Here is a 25025-nt window from a genome sequence, read left to right on the forward strand (position 1 = left end):
TAAATCATCTCACAGCAGAAGAGGCAGACAGAGATGTGTAAGCATAACGTACAGCATTTTATTCAGCGTAGTTCAGGAACAGAGGAACATGTCAGCTTCCCTTCATCTCCAGCAAAACAGCAGTAACACAAAAGCTATATACAAACGAAAGTTCCCAGCAGACTGTGCTGGAAGTAAACAGGCTTGTGACACACAACAGTCATGTATGTACCCTTTTAAGGTGGAACGGAACTATATCCTAACACCTACAACCCCATCTACTTCTTCATTTGTACACAATTACATTTGAATCTACCTGCTTAGGGTTGCCGCTGGGACACAGCCAGATACAGGAATTGCCCATGAGCACAATGCTGCAACTCATGGCACTGCATTGCCACCAGGGTTGAAGCATGGATCAGGCACTGGTACAGCAACATGGAAGACCTTCCACTCTACTTGTCTATTCATACCAGCATAAGCTCAAACAACTTGTCTTGTTGATTTCCAGAGATATTTCTCTTAGGTTCGCCATCAAGCAGAGCAAGGAATAAACTATAGGGACGCAGATGGCGCTGTGGTCTAAACCACTGAGCCTAGGGCTTGCTGATCGGAAGGTCGTGGTTCGAATCCCCGTGAAGGGGTGAGCTCCCATCGCTTGGTCCCAGCTCCTGCCAACCTAGCAGTTTGAAAGCACGTCAAAGTGCAAGTAGATAAATAGGTACCGCTCTGGCAGGAAGGTAAACGGCGTTTCCATGCACTGCTCTGGTTTCGCCAGAAGCAGCTTAGTCATGCTGGCCAAATGATCCAGAAAACTGTCTGCGGACAAATGTTGGCTCCCTCAGCCAATAAAACGAGATGAGCGCCACAACCCCAGAGTCGTTCACGACTGGGCTTAACTGTCAGGGGTCCTTTACCTTTACCTTTAAGCTTGTTGATACATACTGAACCGTCATAGAAGGTATGCCATGAAGCTCAGGAAAAGACAGTCTAGGTCTAACTGACCTTGCCCCAAACTTGACTTTTCAGTTTTTCAGCAATTCTCACACAAAACAGAATGCAAATACTTCATGGTATCAGTGAAAGAGAGAAACCAACCCCCATGTTCCAGGCTTAAGTCCAAAGTCACTAATGATTTCAGAATTTCTTAAATGGAGGCAAATTATCCCACATAATGGACTGTGAGTTATCTGTGTGCTCTTGCACCCTCCTCTGAAGCATCTGGTGCATTTCAGAAAGAGGAAATTTTGGCTAGATAGGCCAACTCATTGATATTGTCTGGCTGTTTCTACATTTCTAGCCTCTACACAAAAAGAAAGGAACAACATGTGCACTGGAGTAGAAACATATAGAAGATTTTGATCTTTTAGATTGCCTACAGACATGACTCAGTCAAAGCCTTTTTTTAAAGGAAAAATGGCAGCAGATGAGGCAGGTTATTAAACTAACCTAAAGAAAAATCCCTTCTGGTTCACAGGAAATCCAAAGAGAATAGTTGGGTGGGAGGAGGAAAGAAGCAGGAAAAGAGGAGACTGTGGCCTGCACTGTGGAACAGCACCAAACCACGTGGCAAGAATAGATTGAAATACATTTCTCCACAGACAGAAGCAGACGACCACTGAGGTATGACATCACTTCCTCCTCTAGAGCTAAAAGCAGCTTTAGGCTCAAACTTCTATGCAAGGGATTTCACCCGATGCTTGTTTTACACTGATCCAAATCTTTCAATGCTTTAGGGTTTCTTTTCCGGTGCAAAACTAGACTCCTGTCTAAAATGTCTTTCCCTTAGACAAACCCAGCTGGCTGATGAACCAACGTAGTACAGAAACAATCCTTTCTGTGGGAGTGACTTCCCTCTTACTGCTTCAGAGTTATCAACCCTGCTCCTGCTTCAGTGCCTCGGTCACCATGTAATGATAATGAAGGGGAAGGAGAGGGTCACTGCGGGCAGAAGAACCTGTTTACTTCCTTTTTATAAAAGCAAACAAGCTTGGAGAAGTTCACTCTGGTACTGGAGGGACAAGAGCCAACTGCCCAGGTTAAAATGGGCTTGTAAAGATGTGAAAATATTCTTGAAGTCAGGGACATTGTTGTGCGCAAGAGTGTAGCCCTACTGCTATCTTTTCCTTAAAAAAATTAATGACTAAATGAGCACTCGTGTGGCTAAGCAAAGTTTCAAATCTGCACCAGGATAGAAAAGTATTATGGACACTATCCAGAATATAGCTGGGAATGTCACACTGATGAGGATGGGTGTGCCGACACTTAAATTTTCCATGGTACAATTTATCATAATTTGCAAAACTAGTTTTAATCATGATGGGACATGAAAGGTAGGGGTGGAATATGCCAAGGCAAGGAAGCCTCTATAACCTCCAAGTCCTTGAAATCATATCATAAACACAAATATATTGATAGAATTTGAACAACTGCAAATATGTGCCTAATCTTCATATTGTTTCATATTCTCTTTTGGAATAGATATAGTCCTGAGAGTAACACAGGCTTCCCCTCACTTATGCGGGGATTATGTTCTTGGCCATCGTGCGCCTAAGTAAAATTGCATAAAGTGGGGAGCACCCTCTAAAATGCCTCTAAATGCCTATTTCCCCCAGCTCTCCAGCTTTAACACCTGCTCCCTCACCAATTGGTACCAAAATATCTAGAGTTGAAGCTCTGGGACCAACTGGAGGAGGCATGGGAAAGCGGTGGCAGCGGTGGCTGGGCTACCTTGCTCATCACCTATTAGGCAGGGAGGCTGAGTAGCTTAAAGAAAGCCCCACTGCACCTCAGGTGTCTTTGGTCATCCGCCCTCAGCGACATCCTCTTCGGGCTCCAGAGAGTCTCCTTTCAAGCTACAAGGACTCTTCAGCTCTCTCCCACCATTTCCTGGCATGATTCTATTTATTTATTTTCCAGCACCATGCCTATATGTGGTAGCATGCAAGTAGAACACGCCTAAGTGGGGGAGGAGTGCTTGTATAAGGCTGGACAGTATATGGTTGTTGACCTCTTGCTAAAAGCCTAAGCCTGAAAGTCTAAGCCTCAGGGTGAAAGTCCAGAGGGAGGCAACACGAGAATGGGCCTTCTCTGTAGTGGCTCCCCGTCTGTGGAACGCTCTCCCCAGGGAAGTTCACTTGTTGCCTTCACTATACACCTTTAGGCACCAGGGAAAAATGTTCCTTTTCAACCAGGCCTTTGGGTGATCCGATTTACATCCCCATACTCTTTTAAAATGTGGCTCTTTGGAGGGGGGTATTATTAGGTTACTGCTTTTATTTTAATTTTATATACTGTAATCTGTTTATGTGAACCACTGAGAGACCTCTGGGTATAGGGCGGTATATAAATTCAATGAAGAAGAAGAAGAAGAAGAAGAAGAAGAAGAAGAAGAGGTGATACTTAAAAGATAAAATGTTAAGTGTGTATATATATATAGAACATTGTTTTGTTTCAGCTATGGTATTTTTTCTGTTCAAAAGTATCCAGCTCTAAAATGAAACCTAAATTTAATAGAAATATGCTGACATTTACCAGACTAGTCTTTTAAAGAGAAATGGGTGGTTCTCCATCAACATGTTCATTAATATTTTATATAAAAGCATTAGGAGTGGCAGGGAAAAAAGTTTTAACTTTTGAGATTGAGCATTAGAGACACAACAAAAGCTTCTTGTGATCTTCCCACAGGGCCCAGTGACTGACACAGGTGCTAGGACCCAAAAGACACAATCATGAATCATCCCAAAACCCACCTTCTTGGGACTTTTTCTTTCTTTCTTTTTTTGCTTTTCTCCTAGTCCCCCCCCCCCCGCAACAAAAAAGCTTGAGTTCTGCAAAGTGTTCATTTCTCAAAATTATGAATATTTATGACTACCAGCTAAACAGCTTCAGCATTTACTTTCACTGTTCTACCCAGTAACTATAAGCCATTACTTCTGGAAAGTTCTGAGCACTTAATCCTCAGAGTAAGTGATCTCGCTCAATGCATGTGTGCAAAGAAACCCATTAATTTCACAACTGTCCCCTTTTCCTCGTACATGTGTAAAAAACCACTGTGTTTTAACTGTCACACATACTAATTTGCTGCTGCATACGTTCAGGAAATATGCAGATTACAACACGGGAAGCTGGATTTATATTGCTCTTTTTGTGGCAATTTTAAATCTCCATGATTTAAACTGAATCCACCCTGCTAAGCCTTCATTTAGTCATTACAGTCACTGCAAATACATTGCATGGTAGAAGCAAAAAGGGCAAGATCAGCTTAATTCATTTTATTTTGTTGTAGCCTCATAATTCTAAAACCCATGTAAAACCAGAGCAGCAGACAAATTTTCCCTCATATTAGGTTTATATGACTATATGGAGCAATGGAATATGCCCATCAGCTCTGAGAATCATAATTACATGTATATGCAAGTTAGCCAACAGTCTCTGACTCATTATATCCACACCAGGATAAAAATCTTCCAAGCAATAATGCATTTTTTTAATTAAGCAAAACACAGGCACAGTCTCACTAGACTTAATGCGCTGACGATACAGTTCAATGTCATTCATTCAGTTTAGCAACCGATCTCACACACCCTTTGAGAAGGTAGATGTTCAGAAATATTACATGTGAAGGACAACTACAGGGTCTCTGTGAGACTGCTGTTCCCTGAATGTCAGAGCTAACAGGTGTCAAAGTCAAGCACTTGGGCGACTATGAAGAGATCAGAGTTTGAAAGACGGAAATGACATAAAGATAAGCTTTCAAGCCATTGCAACTGAGCAAGGCTACCCATGCACTGCAAATGAACGAATGCCTCTAGAATATCATTAAATGCTGATAGCTAGAAATGGGTTTTGCATACAGATTCTTAAGGGGGGGGGGGTTTGCTACAGAATTGCCATACAGCTCGTTACCTTTGCGGCAAATTTGCTCTGAGCGCTCCTAAATAAGGTGGTCCTGGCTGTGAAAAAACAGTCCTCCAAGTCTTCATCCAAACTACAGTAGCCACTGCTCATGCTGTTGTCGACCGTCATCCGAGAGGGGATCCCGGGTCCTGGGCGCACGTGAAGCCCTCCAGTGAGCCAGAGAGCCAGGTAACCATCGGATTCTCCGCTCACTGCGGCAGCAGCGCTGTTTCCCAATCCAGTTCCAGGCAATCACAGCAGCAGCAGCAGCAGCAGCAAGCAAGCAAGCACGGCTTCAGCCTCTCCAGCTCCCACTTGCCATGCTTTGCAACAGTTTTCCTCTGCTGAGCAAACCCGGTGACGTCTCCTTTAAGGGAGAAACGAGCCTTGCTGGGGATCACCTCTCCTCTCTTCAGCCACCAACCTCCCTTCTCGGACTAAGCATTGCCAGAAGTGGAGAGGGTGGTGCCAGACCCCAAGGGGCTTCTCTGCTGGTGGTGGCGGCTGCTGCTCACAAACTCATTCCCCATCCGTGGCTTGATTCTCCTGCCTGCAGCCCACGGAGGCTGGTTGCGAGAACGGCATCACCTCTCTCCTTCTCCCCCACCCCTTCCTGCTTGCTTTCTGTCGAGCAGAGTTGAGCCACTTCCTCTTGCAAGATTTCTCACGCAGTTTCTGCAGCGGGTTCTTAACCGGGAGGCTGTCAGTACCTCAGCTGATTTTGATTGGCACCGTTTGAGACACACACACACACACACACACAGAGAGAGAGAAGTCGAGTTACACCATCAGGGGAGGAGACAGCCTGCTCCTAGCTCCTCCGTGTCCATAACAACATTCACAAAAGGTAGGGACAGAGATGAGAGCAGCTGATTAAAAATATATCACTTAACCAACCTCCAATGCACTGCTCTCCAGGTGCATATCCTTTGGTAATTTAATGCATTCCTTATCTTGCACGAAAGCTGTCCAAAACCAACGTCATCCATTTCATCTTTGCCCAGAAACTGTTTTAACTAGTTTTGGTAAAAACAAACAAACCTTACAGTGGTAAAAGCTTAGGAATGGTCATGGGGTGTGGTGATGCAGAGCAAGGCTACTTAGAAGTCTACAAACAGCACCTCCCATTCACTTTTAAAAGTAGAAGTTACACATCTATTGGAGGTTTAAAAACAAAATACTAATCTCTAGAGACACAATATGCCACCTCTCATGATGGTGCTTCTACACTCAGTCCCAGCCCTGAAAACTAACCAGTTGGATTGGTGCAAAATGAGAGAGAGATGGATAGATTCCCCTAGCAACACACCAGTGAAGGAACCAGCCAGTGCCTCTTGTGTTCTGCAGCTAATTTTAGAACAGTCAGGATGATTTTTCAGCATAGCTGGCACAAAAAGAAATGGCAGTTTTGATCATAACCTTAGCAATCGCCATTCATCAGGTTAGACTTTTCCATTTGTCACCTATTGCTCTGTTAGAGGCACTTGAAGCACAGTTCTTTTGAGCATAAGTCAGAAAGCCCAGAATATTTTACTGCCTTTGATTTCTCAAGGTTAGGCTGAAGTCCTGCTCTCAACTACCTTCCTTCCTTCAGCATCTGAGCCACCAGGTTAACTGTCTCCAAGAATACTGGCATGTGCTTTGAAACAAAAGCCTACGCCGCTGCCCACCCCCACCCCCAAATTCTCCACAGGCCACCTGTCCAGTTACCATAAGTTCAGCATGCGCCTTCCTTTGCAAAAACAGCATTTTAAAATGTGTCTGCGGTCACTCTCCACACATAAGCACACTCCCTCCGCACAACCTGCCATGCTCCTCCTTTCCCACTTGTTTGCTTCCACACCCAACACCTAATAATGCTGTCAAAGGGAAAGATTTTTTTTTATATAATATTTATTAAAGGTTTTCAAATATAACAGAAAAAGAAAAACATCCAAATTTAAAACCTTATTTTCATTGGCATCTTTCCAGGACTTCCCCTCCCCTCCCCCTCTTGTATTCCAATTCTTTCAAATAGATTCAACAAATTCTTACCCCAAATTTTAAAATTATTATCATTGGCCCAATTTTAAAAAAAATATTTTCCCATCCCCTAAAATCGACCTGTTCCCTTCCACGAGTTCCCGTCTTTAATATGCAATACAGATTAAGATAAACAGAAAGATAAAAAAAAGAATAAAATATAATTTAACACCCTTTGGATTCCAAATTTCCCTCCCCCTTTCCCGGTTGCGTTCCCAATGTCCATCAATGTCTACTGTCATCCTGGAGCTCCCACATCTAAACCATAGTCCTTCACCAGTCCGCTTTGCCGTCTTTTTATTAGTCTTTGCCATCTTTTGGTCATCTTTGGTTTCACATGTCCAATCTTGGAAGGAGTCTATCTTCCAACTTTGTCCAGTTCTTGTTATTCTTATTGTTCTTGTTGTTCTCTCTCCTCCTCTTTTTTTTTCCCCCCTGCTCTCCTGCACAAATGTTCTAATTCCAAAAAGCTTCTAATTCCTCTGCAGAGGCTTTGTTATTCAGGAACAAAACATTACGTCAAGTCCCTTCCATTCTTCAATAGATAAATCTATTGTCTCCTTTAGTGTGTAGACCTCTGTAGACAAAATAGTGTTCCATTTCTGCAGTTTCCCAGGCGATAAAAAGTCCTATTCAAATTCGATGCCAACAATACTTGTAGTGTCCCACAGCTCCTCTAGAGGGATTATAGTAACTCAGTTTCCTTCCCGATCACACCCAACAGTCAAAGTAACTTATTATTCCTTGTTTTAAACAATTTATATCCAATTTGTAACAAATGTGACCAGCAAAGTCCTCGTAACAAAGTTCTCTTTTTGTTCTTCCGCTTTGACAGCTCCTTTGACAGCTGTCAAAACCTCTATTTCTCCTCTCCCGGCGCTCTTTCAGATCGCTCCCGGGGATTCCGGGGGGGGGTTGCATTTTAATTCACATTCCACTTTTCTCCTCCAGCCCAGTCTTATAATTTTCCATCGCGAAGTTAATAACTTTATCAAAAAAAGGTTACACTCGATCTTAGTTGTCAAATCCTTTGCTTTAGCTCCTCTACAACAGGGGGGAGGCTGACTTCCTTTTTGCACCTCCCCCGCTCGCTCCGAATTTAAATAGAATTTTTTTTAATCCAAGTTCCAATTACTCACGGGTTATTCTTTTAAAGACCAAATTTTCAATGGAAGAAGTCAGCGCTCTCCGTCGAATGGCATGCGGCTTCGCTCGGCAGGGGAAGCGGAGGACTCACAGCACCCCCCCCCTGTCACCCGCTCCGCAGCCTTTAAAAAGGTTCCTTCCCGGGTCGGGGGGGCGCAAACGGTGCCCGCCGAGTCACCATGCCCATGGGTTTCAGCGCCCATGGTTTTTGAGGATCCCCGCGTCGCCGGCGCGGTAGAACCCAGCCCCTGCCGAGCAGGCTCCCTCCGGAGCTCGGAGGGAGTCCGCCATTCGGCGATGGCGCCAACCCGGAAGTCTGTCAAAGGGAAAGATAAGTCTCCCAGTGCAGCAGGGTTAGCTGCCACTTCTCACTCCTGTTTAAAGGTAAAGGTAAAGGGACCCCTGACCATTAGGTCCAGTCGCTGACAACTCTGGGGTTGCTGCGCTCATCTCGCTTTACTGGCCGAGGGAGCCAGCGTACAGCTTACGAGTCATGTGGCCAGCATGACTAAGCCGCTTCTGGCGAACCAGAGCAGCGCACAGAAACACCGTTTACCTTCCCGCCAGAGTGGTACCTATTTATCTACTTGCACTTTGACGTGCTTTCGAACTGCTAGGTTGGCAGGAGCAGGGACCGAGCAACGGGAGCTCACCCCGTCGGGCGGATTCGAACTGCCAACCTTCTGATCGGCAAGTCCTAGGCTCTGTGATTTAACCCACAGCACAACCCGCATCCCCACTCCTGTTTAAGGAGAGCCAAATACAGCTCCCAGATTTGCTGCCATGGAGCTACCCATGCCCACCCCCTCCACCTTCATGCCAGGTGGGTCCCAGTATCCTGAACTTAGTGCTTGGATGCACTCTAAAGGAGAAACTAAAAGCACTCTCTCCCATTCTTTAACTTCCCTAAGAAATTATGCTTACAGTGTTTATGAAATATAATCTCATTTTCAAAAGCCGTTTTGAAAATCTAAGGAGTCTTAACACAAAGTCTTCTATAGGATCTACACAGTTACCACAAGTGGAGGCTGGTGCAATAGGGAAATGGAGAACTGTCCCACCAAACTCAGCCTGCCTCCAACCAGCCCCCATCTGCCTGCCTCCTTATTTGCAACCAGCCCAGTGGGTGACACTGGATGCCAGCCTGCTCTTCCTCCTCAAGCTCACTGTTGCCCATGTAGAACTCAACAGGGAGGAGGATGGGGACAAAACCAGAATGAGTTAGCTCTACCTATCATTGTCTCCAGCTTCACTTGCTGTTGCCTCTGGCACCACCTGCTGTTGGTCTCCCTGCCTTCCACCCTATTAGTCCTAATGGTCACCAGCCTCCACTGGCCACCACTTCACGGCTAATCCTTCTTGCTCAGAGAGCAGGTGTAAAAAGGTTCTTCAGCATCTTGCAATATTATGGTTATACTTTGACAACCAACAAGAACCTGTGTACTAAAGCAAGACACACCAGGGCAAAAAAAGTCAGTAAGTCTTGTACACATTGATGGGATAGCAGTGGCTATACAGGAAATAAATACTGAATTGATGGTTGACAGCTCAATTAAAAAGTCTTAGTTTATACTGCGCAGCTTCTTTTAAAAAAGACATGTGGAATAGGGTAAAAATGCAATGACCAGTATCATGAGGCCATTAAACTAAATCTATGGTATTGCTATATTTGGACTACTCCATTAAGTAGTGAAGTTTAACTGCCTTGGGGTCCAAGAATCTACAAACAGCCATATTTTCCCAAATAAACCAGCATACAGGTTGAAGCTTCTTCAGAGGCCTTTCTTTGAGCGGTGCCACCTTCAGAAGTTAGACTTCGATCCTTTTCAATAGCAGTGCCCAAGCCATAGAACGCCCCCCCCCCTCAAAAAAAGATGTATCTGCTGGGTTGCCTTCCCTGCAATCTCTAGGTGCCAGGCAAAACCCATCATGTCCTTCCATATTGTTAGCTGTTAGTAATGTTTGTGACTCTTGTTGCCTTCGTTGCTTATCAGATTTTGCTTGGTTTTACAAGTTGATCTCCCCTGCCTCAGATTGTATAATTAGTTTATCTTTCATATTTCTATCTTTCAGTTTTTCCATTTTGTATTGTAAGCTGAATTGAAGCTACATCTAAGAACATAAGGAAAGCCCTGCTGGGTAAGGGTCAAAGCCTATCTAGTTCAGCATCCCGTTTCTGACAATGGCCAAATAGATACCTATGGGAAGCCTGCAAGCAGGGCATGATGTTTGTTTCCCAGGACCAGGTATTCAGAGCCATGCTCAGTGGCGAAGCTGCATGCTCCGCTACGCGGGGGTGGAGAGCCGGCGCGGGCATGGCGTGCATCATGAGGGCATGGCATGCTGCCTGCAGGGACGTGACCTGCGTTCTAGGGGCATGGCACACTGCCTGTGGGGGTGTGGCACCCGGCGCTTGGGGGGTGGTGGTGTGTATCTGGGGAGGGGGGCCACCGCGATGGCACCCTACCGGAATAGTGGTACCGGGGGCAGTCTGCTCCCTCCGCATCCCCGTTCCTCCGCCAGTGGCCATGCTGCCACTGATTCTGGAGGTAGTATACTTCCTGTTTTCAATATTTTAAGCTGTCCTGGTGTTTGTTAACTGAATAGCAGTAGATTTGGGATAAACAGAATAAAGTTCTTCTCCATATATAATAAGAGCCAGTGTGGTGTAATGGTTAGAGTGCTGGACTTTGACTTGGGAGGCCAGGGTTTGAATCAGCCTCATGAAGCTCATTGTGTGACCTTGGGTCAGTCACTATTTCTCAGCCTAACCTAACTCAAAGGGTTGTTGTGAAGATAAAAGAGAGGGGAGAACCATGTACATCGCCTTGAACTCCTTGGAAGAAAATGTGGAATATAAAATTTAATAAACATACAAATAAAATGCATAACTAATACATGTAAATCACTGCCCCAAGATGTGGAGAGGACTATGGAATCGACCCCTATTTGGGCATTCCCCTGACTGCAATCCCACATGGGCAGGCAGGGGTTCCAACTTGAATAAAACATTGTGAGGGCTCAGGTTAGCCCTGCCCCACATAACTGATCACATGACGCAGTGCGCACACACCATTTGAATGGGAATGCCCATCAACTTTGTGGGGGCCCAACCCCCTGAAATATTTTACTGTGGGGGCTGAAGCCCCCACAACCCCTAGGTGTTGGCTCATATGTTGGCAGGGTTGTCAAATGTGTGGGGAGTCTCTGCACACAGAACAGATTCCCAGACTTTCAAAACGAGGATGGTAGCAGAGCTAGGTCACTGGCGATGCAATGCCAGGAGTTGGGCCAGCTGCTCTCATGGTCGATATGATTGTACTCATAGGGAACGTAATGCCTGAAAAGTGTGTCATGTAGTTTTTTATGGGGATTAAACATAATTGACTGAAGTGAGGTATATCAAAGGCTATGATAGCTAAAGAAACTGTCCTTGTTCTGGGTCAGTGTACCTCTGAATACCTGGGGACAATGGAAGAAGGCTGCTGACTTTATGCCCCCTGCTTGTGGGCTTTCTGGAAGCAGTTAGCTGAGCACTGTAGGCGGCAGGATACTTGAGTAGATAGATGGAGCCATGACCTGATCCACTTCTTACATTATTAACTGCAGACTTTTATCTACAAAACTGGGCTAGGTGTGAAGCTGGAACGTGCTATGACAGTAAAATATCACTGGTGTAGATGCAAGGAACTTCTATAGAGTTTCTTTTTCAAAAGAGGAAGCTTGTATTGTTGTTTTTTTAAAAAAACTTAAATAAGTTATTAGATGACCAGATAAGGACATACACAGTATTTAAGCAAAACTTTATGTAGAGATTTCTAGAATGCTCAAGTTGACAAGAATGGCACAGCTTGCAAGCTTGCACGAGCTTGTCATCATCCTTGGAGCAGCCTGGTTTCTCATGTTCTCAGCCTTGCATCAACAGAAACTCATCAGCTGCAAAACATCCACTTCTCCCATACACAATTTGCATTGTTGTTATTATTTCTAGCTAGCAATCCCAACCTGCCACTCCTGCATTTACAAGTGCTTGCTTTGGATGGGATGTCCCAACCACTTTGTCAGCTCAGCAACACTAAAACAATGACATTACTCTGGTGCTGCACTTTATTTCTTCAAAACAAGCTTTATATTTATGATATGTTTTATTTATTTATATCTTTAACTTGCTCTTCAGCAAAAAGCTCCCAGAGTGGCTTACATACCATTAACGAAAACAAGACGGTCCCTATTTGCTGGCTCCCAATCTGAAAGACATGACACAAGAGGGAAAAGTGATGGGGAGGGAAGAGTGGAAGGGGAAGAAATTCAGGAGCAGGAGCCCAGTGGAGATAGTCTGTCAGCAGAGCTGATGGAATGGGCCCTGCTTCCCATCACTGACACTGAGGCAACCTGCTATAATAGCTGCTACCAGGTGATAATGCCATCCACTGCTGCAGGATTAGTCGTCGTTGCTGACAGAGGCCCCACCTTGTCCAAGCAAGGTTTCCACTTTCCCCCATTCAATCGCAGCCTTGGAGTGACTTTCTACAGATCAAAATCAGATTAGGGTCATCCATTTTAATGCTGGCACTTCAATCACCGCCACCTTCTATTAGTTTGCTACACCCAGGAGAAAACTGAAGATGCTGATCAGGTGTATGTGGCACATTAACTGAAGTTTGACAGCCCACGTCCTTTCCAAATTAGTCAGAGTTGGTCACCTTTCCAAGCCTCCTGAGAAATCACTTTATAACTCCACATCTTAAGACCAGAACAGCAAGCAGGTGAGTGTAGGTGTTTCAAAATGACCCAAGCTAGAAGTTAAAAATATCTAAAGTAAAGACTTTTATTCAAGCCAGAACATGAAAGCATGGGCATTTAGCAATTAAATAAAACATATTTCTAGCTAAATGCAAATGTCAATGTAGGAGAATGGTATGAGTCATAGCTACTGAAGTAGAGGATGAAGGTCCATGATCCAAATTAAGCTTCTCACTTTGGCAAAGTCAAGATGCAATATGAGCAATATTCAGATGTGACTGACTGTGTGGATCAGACCTATATGCATGGACTGTACAAATGCAGGCCTTTAAACTATGCATACCGCCATCAGCTGAGGCAGCAAGGGGTCCTGCTCTCCACCACATGTAGCCAGAACACAGAGTGGTGTGTGAGTAAGGCTGGGAAGGTTACAGATCAAGGTAAAGATGCCCTGGTAGCTTTAAAATCTGCTGTGTGCATATAAAGCTAAATAAAGACCTGCCAAGTTTGACAGGAAGGAGAGGGATGACAATAACCAGCTTCCCCCCCTATTCCTCCCTCCACCCCACATGCATTTGCCTTAGGACAGTGGAGCAAGTGGGGCTAGACTGGATTTTTTTCAGACCTGTCCCTCATTTTTTCAAACTTAACCCATCTACCAGACCCTGAGAAGGGGTTAGAAACACCGGCTGTGTATGGTAATGATTACCAGCTTAAAACACAGCTGTGCCGTTCTATCTCAATTTGGATTGAAGATGCAATATTTCATAAGTAACAACAAGATAGAGATGGATTATCTGCATGCACTCTGCTTCCCAAACCAGCAGTGGGAGTGCACTGGGTGCAGAGTAAGCGAAAGCATGTGCAAATTATTATTATTTTGTTTATACCCCACCCATCTGGCTGGGTTCCCCCAGCCACTCTGGGCACAGCCACTCTTTCCTCCCAAACTAGCATTTGGAGATGCTATGCTCTTGTAGCCCCCTACAGAGCAAGGAAAAAAAATCAAACCAAAGAGTCGGGACAGGAGCTTTATCATCTCAATATGTACATGGGGGAATCACCCATTTTAAAACACCCCTATGTCACTATTTCCCAGAATGGCCCAAGCTAGCACATGTTGGAGAAAGCCTCTGGCCAAACCATTTTCCTGACCATCACAATCTTGACTTGGGGATGCTTTCAGTCAAGGAATCCCATGCATGCAAGTCTTGAAGGGCCTGGTGTAGGACTCAGGATTGCTCCAGGATTCCCAAGAGGTGGCTGCAAGCCAAAGTGCCCTTTTCAGGGTAAGCTTCTTGATATACGCTTTGGTTACCTCTAGGCTTGACAAGTGAATATGCCCTTTGTGGGGTTTGTTGCCTTTGAAAGCTTCTCTGAAACGTTAATTAGCTCAAAGTGCATCTGATCTGTTAATTACCGGAAAAAGCCAAAGCGAGCATATTATGCCAGTTCTAAAACAGTTAAGCTGGCTCCCCGTTCACTTCAAGGCACATTATTTAAAAAATAAAAATCCCTCAAGGAAGTTCATCTCCCTTACCAGCCTTTGAACAGAGTCACTGGAGATCCAAACCCCACTCATTGTCTAAGGTTAGGCTATGGGCAAAAAGAAATATGGCCTTCTCAGGGACAGTTCTGCTCTCACCTATTGAATCTGTTTAAAATGTTCCTGTTCCAAAAGCTAGTTTCCCCTACCCAACATCTTTCTTTCTTTCTTTCTTTCTTTCTTTCTTTCTTTCTTTCTTTCCTTCCTTCCTTCCTTCCTTCCTTCCTTCCTTCCTTCTTTCCAAAATGCAACTGAACAGGCTGCAGTCTGATGTGGAAAATATGAATAGATTTCTTCACCTTACTTAAAATTGTCCCTGTCCAAAATGTGAAAGCAGGGGATGGAGTAGGCCAGGAAGCAGCTTTCATGGCAGATGATTTTAAGGATAAACATCAACAGAGAGGAATGAGTAAAAACAAAACAAAAACCCTCTCTTCTACATAAAGGTCTTCTGCTTCAGACTGTGGCCTCCAAAGCTTCCTCCAGGTAAGCAGGAATACATATGCAGATCAACTCCACAGTTAATTGGGCCAAGAATGACCTACCTATATGACTGGATACTGGACAAGAGACAGATGTTTCAGGAAGTCATTTTTAATGGACAAAACACCTGACTGCCTTAAAACTCTCACAGTGTAGACCCAGATAATTTTAGATAACAATTCACCATTTCAGAAGTGTATGCTTCCCACAATTAGAAAATCTGAATATGCCAACATGTTTAATGTGCACTGCCTGCCTTTCTCTCACACACAAGTTTTCTTGAATGCAAGCAGCTCCATTTTGTAAGATGAGCTGTGTGAAGCACACATTTCTGTCAGAACAGCTGTGCAGAATTTGGCAAAGGCCATTTGAAGACAGTGCTGTAATGGGAATACACCATGAGAAGCTAACTCAAAACTAAATTAAGGTTTAAAATGTGTTACTTTGCTTTCATTTCCAAACATCCAGGTTGGTAAATCTATGAAACAGTGCTGGAACATGACTAACATTTTTTCTCCATGAAAGTATATCAAGGTTGTAGCTAATCCATCTTTAAATTTTAATTGCAACAAAAACATGAGAAAAATGGCAGACAAAATGCTTTAAAAGGTGACAGCTTTCAAAGACATCATATTTTGGCAAGAGTGTATGAACATCAATGACCTCTACAACTTGCAAAAGGCTACACAATTCATGTCATGGTGGGATATTAGAAAGGGCATGTTAGCCCAATTGCAGTGCTTCACAAAGACAGTATGGTTAGTGCACTAGAGCCACATGTACACCAACCATCTTATGGGATAGTGTATCCCAACTACAAGCCATGAGGATGAAGCAACAACTATAGCAGGGGCGGGGAACCTGGGGCCCATCAGACTTTGCTGGTCCATATCTTCCACCATCCCTCTTCACTGCCCAAGCTGGCCAAGGGTCATGAGAGCTGCCACCCAAAAGCATCTAAAGGGCCACAGGTTCAGCACTCCTGAGCAATATGAAATATCCAAATACTCACAGCAAGAGAGCCAAGCTGTTAAGAGCCACATAATACTGCAGAAGGCAAAACAACCCTTCCCAATTCCAGCTATGATTATCACTCCATACAGCAAGTAAACCGGTGGGCACATTTCGGATTTTGAGAGAGTACTGAGGGTGCAAGTCACAAAGTAGTTGTAGAGCAGCAGGGGGATGGCATAACGTCAAATGGTTGCCATGGGGAATGTAGCACAACAAAATTAGAGAGACAGCCACCAGCAACAACCTTGCGTTTTCCATAGGAAGTCATTGATGTCCCGCTGGTCCTGATTGTGGAGATTGCACAATCCTGATTTTACGTACACTGATGCTGCCACCTTCTAGTAGCAATAGGGAGCATTCCTCAGTACCAGAAAATATATAGAAGGTAGCCACACCACACTCTCATTTCACAGAAATCACTTAGAAGGTACATGCACAGTTTTGCCCCCTACACTTTCTTTCTAGGAGGGCTAGAGAATTAGGGTTTGCTTGTTTGTTTTAATGAAAGCTCAGAGTCTGAGGCACCAGCCTAGGGGCACCAGTGAAAGCCTTTGTTTCTGAAGGATGGATTATGGTTACCCTCTTTAGATGGTAAATTTTAAGTAGTGCATGCATGCCATCCATGAGATCAAATAGCTACATACTGTAAAAGAAAGTCCCAGGCACCAATAAGCATGAAAGCTGCAAACAACAGTTCAAAAGCAGGGTTCAAGTTTCAGAGCTGCTAAAATAAATCAACTTTTCAGTTTGAGAGATGAGTAGACATAGCACAGAATATGTCCATAGGCCTGGGCCACAATCCAACATTGGGTTAAATATGCTTAAGCCCTCTGAAATCAATATGGTTCACAGCAGCTGAATGATCGAGGAATTTTCTTTTTTTGGCATTCAGCTTCCTCTGAATGAACATGTGCTCCAAGTTATTTACATTACCAACCATCACTTCTACTGCTCTACTACCTTGGGACAACTGCAAAAACACCTCTGCGAAAAACCTTTTTCATACTTCAGCTGGTAGGCAGAACACACCACTATCCAGCAATACAGATTAAAGAGAGTCCTAAATCAGACAATTACAACTGTGTAAAAATCTATATCACCCTCATAAAATGCTGGAAGATTCAGGACAGATTTTAAAAAAGTACAAGGCAGTGATGGCTACCAACTTAGAGATGGTTTTTTAAAAGGACTGGACAAATTTATGAAGGAAAGGGCTATTGATGGCTACCAGCTAAAATGGCTATGCTCTGCTTCCATAGTCAGAGTACTGTTTCTGAATACCAGTTGCTGGAAACTACCATAAGGAAGAGGCCTCCTGTGTTATGGGCTTGTTTGCAGATTCCCCATAGACATTTGGGTGGACACTGTAAGAACAGAATGTTGGTTTAGAAGAGCCATTGGCCTGATCTAACATTCTCTTCTTATGTTTTTATGAACACGTGAAACCAGGCTCAAAAGAAGCTTTGAAGAGAAACATACAGTATTATCACAAGTGGAAGTGGTTTGAACACATTCTCTACCCTCAGAACAAATGCCTCAGGATGCTGCATACGGGTATTCAAAATCCCTTTCACCAAACTTTAATATGCCTGCAGCTTTGTTGAAGTGTTTGTCAGAAAATGTGGAGGCTTTATATGTAGAGGAAGACAGGAGGCCTGCACACAAGGCCTGCCTCCAACATTCCTGGATATGAGCTCCTCTTCAGACGTATGCATGCTTAGTGCAAATGTCTGAAGAGGGTTTCCAAGTGTATTCTGCTGATCTCCACATTTGGGAGCTGCCTCTGAAGCCTACACACCAAGGAACGCTGGAGGGTGGGGCCTGCATGCCACCCCCACATGTCCATGCATAAAGTCTTTGTGTGTTGAGGGGAACTCCCGAGCAAGGCCTGTCAGCTCACCCTTAGGACACATAATTTTGCTCATATTTCAAGTGCTGGTTTTCTAACAGCTCTTCAGCATCAGATCCTCTTGTGCTGGCAAAGCCGACAATGTGGCACAATCTCTCACTGATTTACTCCAGTTGGCATCAGTGGGACTAAATCTGTTTTCAGTTGAAATGATTAGACTGAGTTGGGGCCACAAGGGCCTTTCCAGGCAATCAATCAGTTATAGAAGTACAGTAAACACACAGCTGTTACTCATTTGCTGTGGAAACTCCAGCTGACTTTCCTGACAGCACTTACATTTACCGTGATATTACACACTGGAGCACCCAAACTACAATATGGGGAAACCCAGTAGTCCTACCCCAGATGGGATGATTGCTCTCAGTAGCTTAATTCTTCTAAATGGCTAGGAAATACCTGAAAGTGGGCATGCCTTCTACCACACCCAATTAAGGACCAAGGAATTTAAGTCTATGGAAGAGAATATAAAAGACAGACTATAGTTCAGGTAAGAGTGAGACATAGAAAAACTAAAAGGAAGCATGGGAAGGAAGATCCAGCTGTCTGTCATGGACTGGCTGGATGCAGAGGGGTGGTGGGAGGCACCAGCTGGAGAATCCCCAAGGGAACTCCCAAGGGAAGATGGCTCAGAGCCAGGGGGTTGATGGTGGGATGACAATGAGTGGTCAAGGGGAGAAAAGGGAACAGACTGGAAGGTGGTGGTGCCGGAAGCTGAAGAGGTAACAGGGTTTAGTGAGCAGGAAGAGGCTGTGACAGTTCAAAATCAGAGGCAGAAGAGGCGGCTGGGGGGGGGAGGAGGGGGCAAGAGGCAGCAATGGGTCAGGCTGGTGAAGAAGCCAAGCTGCCTCCCCCCTTGTCATGACTAGCTCCCCTTCCTCCTGGTCTAACAGAATCTGGAGAGGTATGAAAAGGGTGGAGAAAAGACAGACAAGACAAAGAAGCCTCAGATTGCTTGGGAATGAACTGGGGGAGAAGGAGACTTCGGGAGGTGTGGGAAGGCCAGAACCTCCAGTCCTCCTAACTGCCTTATTGGGGCAAGAGCTACCGGGAAGACCTCCTGTGCTCTCTAGGCTTGGCCTCCTGAGCTGTTTGTTTCTTTGAATTAAGAGTTAACTTCACCAACACTCTGTGAGTTATTACTGACCTGTCTCCTGCCCCTGCCCCTGCCTCTCTCCTAAATAACTTGGGGGGGGGGAGTGAGTTTGGCTGTCTGCACCCTGTTGGTGAACTCTGGTTTAGGGTATGCCTCTTTAAACCAGACCTATGCTCAAACTGTACATTTGTGAACAAATTCTAATACTACAGAATGTTGCAAGCCCACAGTAACCTCATTCCAAAGGAATCAAATCAAATCCAGACAAGTGTGTTGTGCCCCCAAACTTCTCATATCTCTTGGAAACATGGGATGAACATAATACTTTTATATAAGAACAGAGTTGCCTAACATACTTTCTTTTATAGGAAGGCAAGGAAATTAATGCCCTGTAATCATCAGTTGCAAACAAGTTCCTATGTTATATCACTGGACAGCTGTACAAAATTGGGAAGCAAGGCATAAGCTTATAATAGGACAATGTTAATCCATAAAAGTATTCTCCCTGAGAGTTTGAATGAAAATGAATCTTGATTTATTCAGGTCTTTGATCAAGGACAGAACACCGCCTAGTATTAGGCTGTACATCAGAACAATAAGTAGATATGAGAGAGCAAGTTTCATCTCTTCTGACAAGGATGCATTGGTCACTGCTTCAGGTGCAAAATGGACAACAGAAAACAAGGCACAGTCTTGCTGCTCAAGAGCTCTTAAACTAGCCATCACAGGAGATAAAGCCTGATTTGCACCATTCACCCCCTGAAATGGACTCTCTGCATTTGTTGAAACCGCTGGCATTTCCTCCTTCCTAGAGTACATTTGGCAAAGAAGGCTCCTCCCTCATGGGCTGGACCAGGCAGCATATCAAGGAAGTGTCAAAATGATGAATGGGAATGCCTCACTGCCTGTGTTTTTATTATTGGGACCATCAATAATGTATTGACTGTTTTGTCACCCTGAAGATGAAACAGGCCGTTTTAATACACATTCTGCTTGGGAAGAATCTCTGATATGCTAGGAACACACACCAGAATCTCTGCATATGTATGTATATAGCTCCCCTGTGCTGTCAAAACAATTCTAGTCTCAATGGTAGTTCTATTTAAAATTTTATTTTAACGCATAGCTTTGGAGAGGGAGGAAAGGAATAGGAAGCAAAAAACAAAACAAAAAACCCCATTGCTTGCAGTTGGTTATGTCTAAATTTAGGTTCTTGCACAGTCTCTCTTTGCTTTTCGGAATGATTGCCAGGTCTGAACTTTCGAACTGAACAAAAATGCAGAATACAGTGCGAGCTCAAAATATATGAGAAGCTTTTCTTAGCCTCATTTGAGATGGAATTAGAATTTACAAATCCACAAAGCACCTGAAGTATCAGACTCCATCAGGCTGTACACTCTCCGCTGAGACCCTGTGGCAGGGATTGCTAGCTTTTTGGGGCACATGGGCGCATTAGAAGACTAGAGAAACTGTGCAGAAACACATGAATCACAACCAAGCACAAACCACAACCTATTCTATCAGATACAACATGATGTTTCTTTCAAGCCTAATTTAAGCAGAGGGGAGATGCATGGGAGGGGACCTCATGGACATCTGGACATCTGAGGGTGCCAGGTTGACCACCTCCGCACTATGGGTAGAAGAAGGTAGTGTTGAAAAATCAGTAGAACAATTTGTGACACTTCAGTAATTAAACAAAAAATAATTATTAAACCCTTTGGAAAGATTCAGGGCAAAAACGTATATTGGGGTATGCATAAGTGTGTGTGTGTGTGTGTGTGTGTGTGTGTTTGTGTGTGTGTGCGTGTGCGCGTGCGCGTGCACGCAAGTCCACACACACACAAACACACACACAACAGCTGCAAAAAAGGCTAAGGTTATTCTAGACTGCATCAATAGAAGTAGAGTGTCCATATCAAGGAAAGTCTCCCTACTGTTATTCCATTGTGGGCACCACAGTTTACAAAAGATATTAACAAGCTGGAACATGTGCAAAGGAGGGTGACCAAAATGAGCAAGGGCCTGGAAACCAAACCTTAAGAGGAATGGTTGAGCAAGTTGGTTATGTTTAGAAGACAGAGATGACATGGTAACCATCATATATCTGAAGGGCTGTCACAGGGAAGATGAACCAAGCTTCTTTTCAGCTGCTCAGGAAGGTAGGACCTAAACCAATGGAATCAAATTACAAGAATGAGATTTTGACTAATAGGAATAGTAAGGGTTGTTTGACAGTGGAATGGTCGTCCTTAGAAAGTGGTGGACTGTCCTTCATTGGAGGTTCTTTAAACAAAGGTTAGATGGCCATGTGTCAGGTCTTTAGCTGTGATCCCCCCTCTCTCTCCTTCCTTCCTTCCTTCCTTCCTTCCTTCCTTCCTTCCTTCCTTCCTTCCTTCCTCCTACCCTCCCTGCCTTCCTCCCATCCATCCATCCACACACACACACACACCAATTCACAACTACTGTGTCCCTGAGATTATGCTGCACCAGCTATCTACATAAAATGAGTCCAAGGTGGAAAAAAAACTGTAGAAAACCATGAATTTAATAGTATATAATGGATTTTGACATAAACCATTACTGCTGAAAAATTAAGGCAAAATTACAGGAGATAAATAACCTGAAAGAAATGTCATGTTAGGGCAGGAAAACTGTCAGTACATATATGTTTTTCCAGACTGCTGTTAATGGTGAACTGTAGACTGCTATGAATTTCACATCAGTGACTCTAGCAACCAGATTTAGTGCCCAGCGCTGAGCCACCATCTTCCTCGGTCTTGCTACACAGAAGAGCATGCACACAACCTATTGTCAACTTACACATCTTTGCTTGCCTTCTGGCAATGACAGACCTTACATATAGGGGTCCTTTCCCATTTTGCCCTCCTGATTGACTGTAGCAGATGCACCCCATTACATAGGCCAGGGATGAAGGACCTGTGGACCTGTTGATGGGACAACAGTTCCCATAATCCCTCACCAATGGGTATTGCTGGCTAGGAGTTATGGGTGTTGGAGTCCAACAACATCTGGAGAGGCATATGTTTACCAGCCCTGACTTTGACCACTGTTGGTTATCAGAGAGAAGCCGCTTCATGGAAGTGCTGAGTAGTGAGCTTGAAGGTGCTGAATGATGTGCATTCTTGGTGACTCTTCTCTAGGCTAATAATATTCTGGAAATTCTGGCATCATTACAGCATCTTCCAGAAGTGATGGAGCACCACTTGACTCAGTCTGATGTATAATGCCTGGGTGGTTGAGCCATTTAAACTTTTTTTTTAAAAAAAAAACAACAACTTCATTTTATAGTTTTCATACATCACTTGCCCCAGTCTTCAAAAGAAGGCAAGGTAAACATGTACGATTAATTAATAATAATAAATTTTATTTGTACCCCACCCTCCCTGGCCGGAGCCGGGCTCAGTGTGGCTAACACAGTATACATAAAAACAGGCATCAATTAAAATACATCTTCAAATTAATTCAGACAAATTAAAATCTGGACAAATGGCAGTTATCAGGTTAAAACTGAGAGAGGTTAATACTTGCCAGGACCAACTGTTTTCACTGATCACATAAGGACCTGCGAACAGGCTGTAAATAGATTAGCTGACTGAAGTGACTTAATAGAAATTACTGGTGTAATTCTTAAAGGTAAAGGTACCCCTGCCCGTACGGGCCAGTCTTGACAGACTCTGGGGTTGTGCGCCCATCTCACTTAAGAGGCCAGGGGCCAGCGCTGTCCGGAGACACTTCCGGGTCACGTGGCCAGCGTGACATCGCTGCTCTGGCGAGCCAGAGCCGCACACGGAAACGCCGTTTACCTTCCCGCTGGTAAGCGGTCCCTATTTATCTACTTGCACCCGGAGGTGCTTTCGAACTGCTAGGTTGGCAGGCGCTGGGACCGAGCAGCGGGAGCGCACCCCGCCGCAGGGATTCGAACCTGCCGACCTTTCGATCGGCAAGCCCTAGGCGCTGAGGCTTTAACCCACAGCGCCACCTGCGTCCCCTGGTGTAATTCTTACTGACAGCAAAAGCCATGACAGAAAGTGACACTCATTACCTTGGCCAATGAGTCAGTTAAAATCACCAAAACGGTACAGTTTTTTAAAAAACCAACCTATCAGCAGTTGAAGCTCAAATAGCATTCAGTTGAAAGGTACCACAAAACAAAATAAAAAAATTCCTTCTAGTAGCACCTTAAAGACCAACTAAGTTAGTTCTTGGTATGAGCTTTCGTGTGCATGCACACTTCTTCAGATACATCTGTAACAGGTACCACAAATTTAGCCTTCTGCTATCAGCTTATTATTGTTGAAGAGAATTTTTCTTAGTAGTAGCAAAGATTACAATACACTTAAGTCAATTTTTTACAGCTGCAACCAATGTTCTGAAGTGACAACATACCGGTAGTTCATGATATTGCTTTAGGTACAGTCAATAATACAGATGTTCTGAAATCTGTATTGTGATCTCAGGCACATCCTGACACACCAACTCAGTGCTTAATATTTGATCTTGCTGTGTCAGCAGAATGATAATGTACTTTTAATGGATATTCTCGTCATCCTGAGGAGAACTGACTGTCTGAGGGGAATCATAAATCATTTTGCAGCCATATTTGATGACTTAGAAATAGAAGTGGAGTCAGCAGGCTGCCCATTCAGGAGCTTCACTGCAATCCTATATGTGTCTACTCAGAAGTAAGCCCCATAGAATTCAATGGGACTTACTCCAAGGTATGCACTTTACCTACCATATTTTTCACCCTATAGGACACACTTTCCCCCCTCCAAAAATGAAGGGGAAATGTGTGTGCGTCCTATGGGGTGAATGCAGGCTTTCGCTGAAGCCTGGAGAGCGAGAGGGGTCGGTGCGCACCGACCCCTCTCGCTCTCCAGGCTTCAGGAAGCTATCCGCAAGTCTTGCAAGCCCGGCGGGAGGTCCCGCGGGCTCGCAAGGCTTGCGGGCAGCAGCCTGCAGCCCCAAAGCTCGGGGGACAGCGGGGAGGCGCAGCGCCGCCACCCCGCTATTCCTCAACCTGGTCTGGAGGCTGGCGGGGGGGGGGGAGAAGCAATCTTGCTTCTCCCCACTGCCAGCCCCACAAGCTCGGGGGATAGTGGGGAGGCAGAGCGCCGCCAGCCCGCTATTCCCCGACCTGATCTGGAGGCTCCATCTCCCTCTTCTAGCTTGGGGATGGCTGCGCAAACCTGGGGGGGAAATAAAAAATTTTTCCTTGATTTCCCCCCAAAAAAACTAGGTGCGTCCTATGGGCCGGTGCGTCCTATAGGGCAAAAAATACGGTAAATCTCTTGGCCATACTTGTAGAATAAATCTGATACCATATTAATGAACTTTTGATTAAAGGAGATAATTGTCATTAGCTGTTCTGACAACTATCAAATGACATCCACTCTGCCGGATGGGCTCTACACAGAGAAACTCAACAACAACAAAATCTATTGCCAATTTTACCTGTGTCTGTCTCTCTCACAGTCAAATATAAATACCTAAAGGGGATGTTAAATTTTAAAAAGTCAAGTCCGACTACCTTGATTGATATGAATCACATTGAGACAGGCATAGCAGTATATGAGGTGAATGTTTGTAATTTAAATTAGGTATGCACAGATTTTTTATCTATCCTGGAAATCTCAGTATCTCAAATGGATATATCAGGTGAAATATGAGACTCACACTGGTTAAAAATCCCAAGCAAGTCATAGGTAAAAAATTGTACAGATCTGATTTCTGTTTCTGCTTCCAAACACCCACAGCTTCAGATTCAATTCTCTTCAAACCCTCCGCTTTCCACAAATCGTTGCGTGCTTGATCAGATAAAAAGATCCCTAACTGGCACAGTGGTAATAAAATATTATGAGATGCACATAGCTGAAGGGCATTGCCTGCCTATAAAAGGCAACTACATGTCCTGGAAGCTCCTTCCCAAGCCACAACTGCACCTGGTTTTTCAATCCCACTCCTACCTGTGATCTTTAAGGCAGTCAGGTATTGCTGCAATAAGCACCAGCCCAACACACAAGATGGTTCTTGTTGTCCCAGGCAAGTCTTACAGTACATAGTATGAAAAAAAGCAGATGGATACAGACTGGAAGACAGACATGGAGGAGTACAGCAGGCATTGAGACGGGACATGTCAATATGATAGGCAGCAGAGTCAGCTTCCC

The 25025-nt window shown here is 44.4% G+C and overlaps 1 protein-coding gene across 2 annotated transcripts in view; it reads right to left on the reverse strand.

Annotated features, from left to right (window-relative positions):
* Positions 1–25025, reverse strand: part of RASSF5 (Ras association domain family member 5) — a 111408-nt gene that overhangs the window by 38460 nt on the left and 47923 nt on the right. Inside the window, exon 1 of one of the 2 annotated variants that reach the window (XM_079979542.1) lies at positions 4888–5625. The exons of the other annotated variant lie outside the window; for it this stretch is intronic. Coding sequence (XP_079835668.1) covers positions 4888–5007 — 120 coding nt within the window. The 5' untranslated portion in view covers positions 5008–5625. Of the gene's footprint in view, positions 1–4887; positions 5626–25025 lie in introns of those variants that run through there. 2 annotated transcript variants of the gene reach the window in all.

Source organism: Podarcis cretensis, assembly GCF_951804945.1.
Source record: "Podarcis cretensis genome assembly, chromosome: 6".
In the NCBI taxonomy this organism is placed as follows: Eukaryota; Metazoa; Chordata; class Lepidosauria; order Squamata; family Lacertidae; genus Podarcis; species Podarcis cretensis.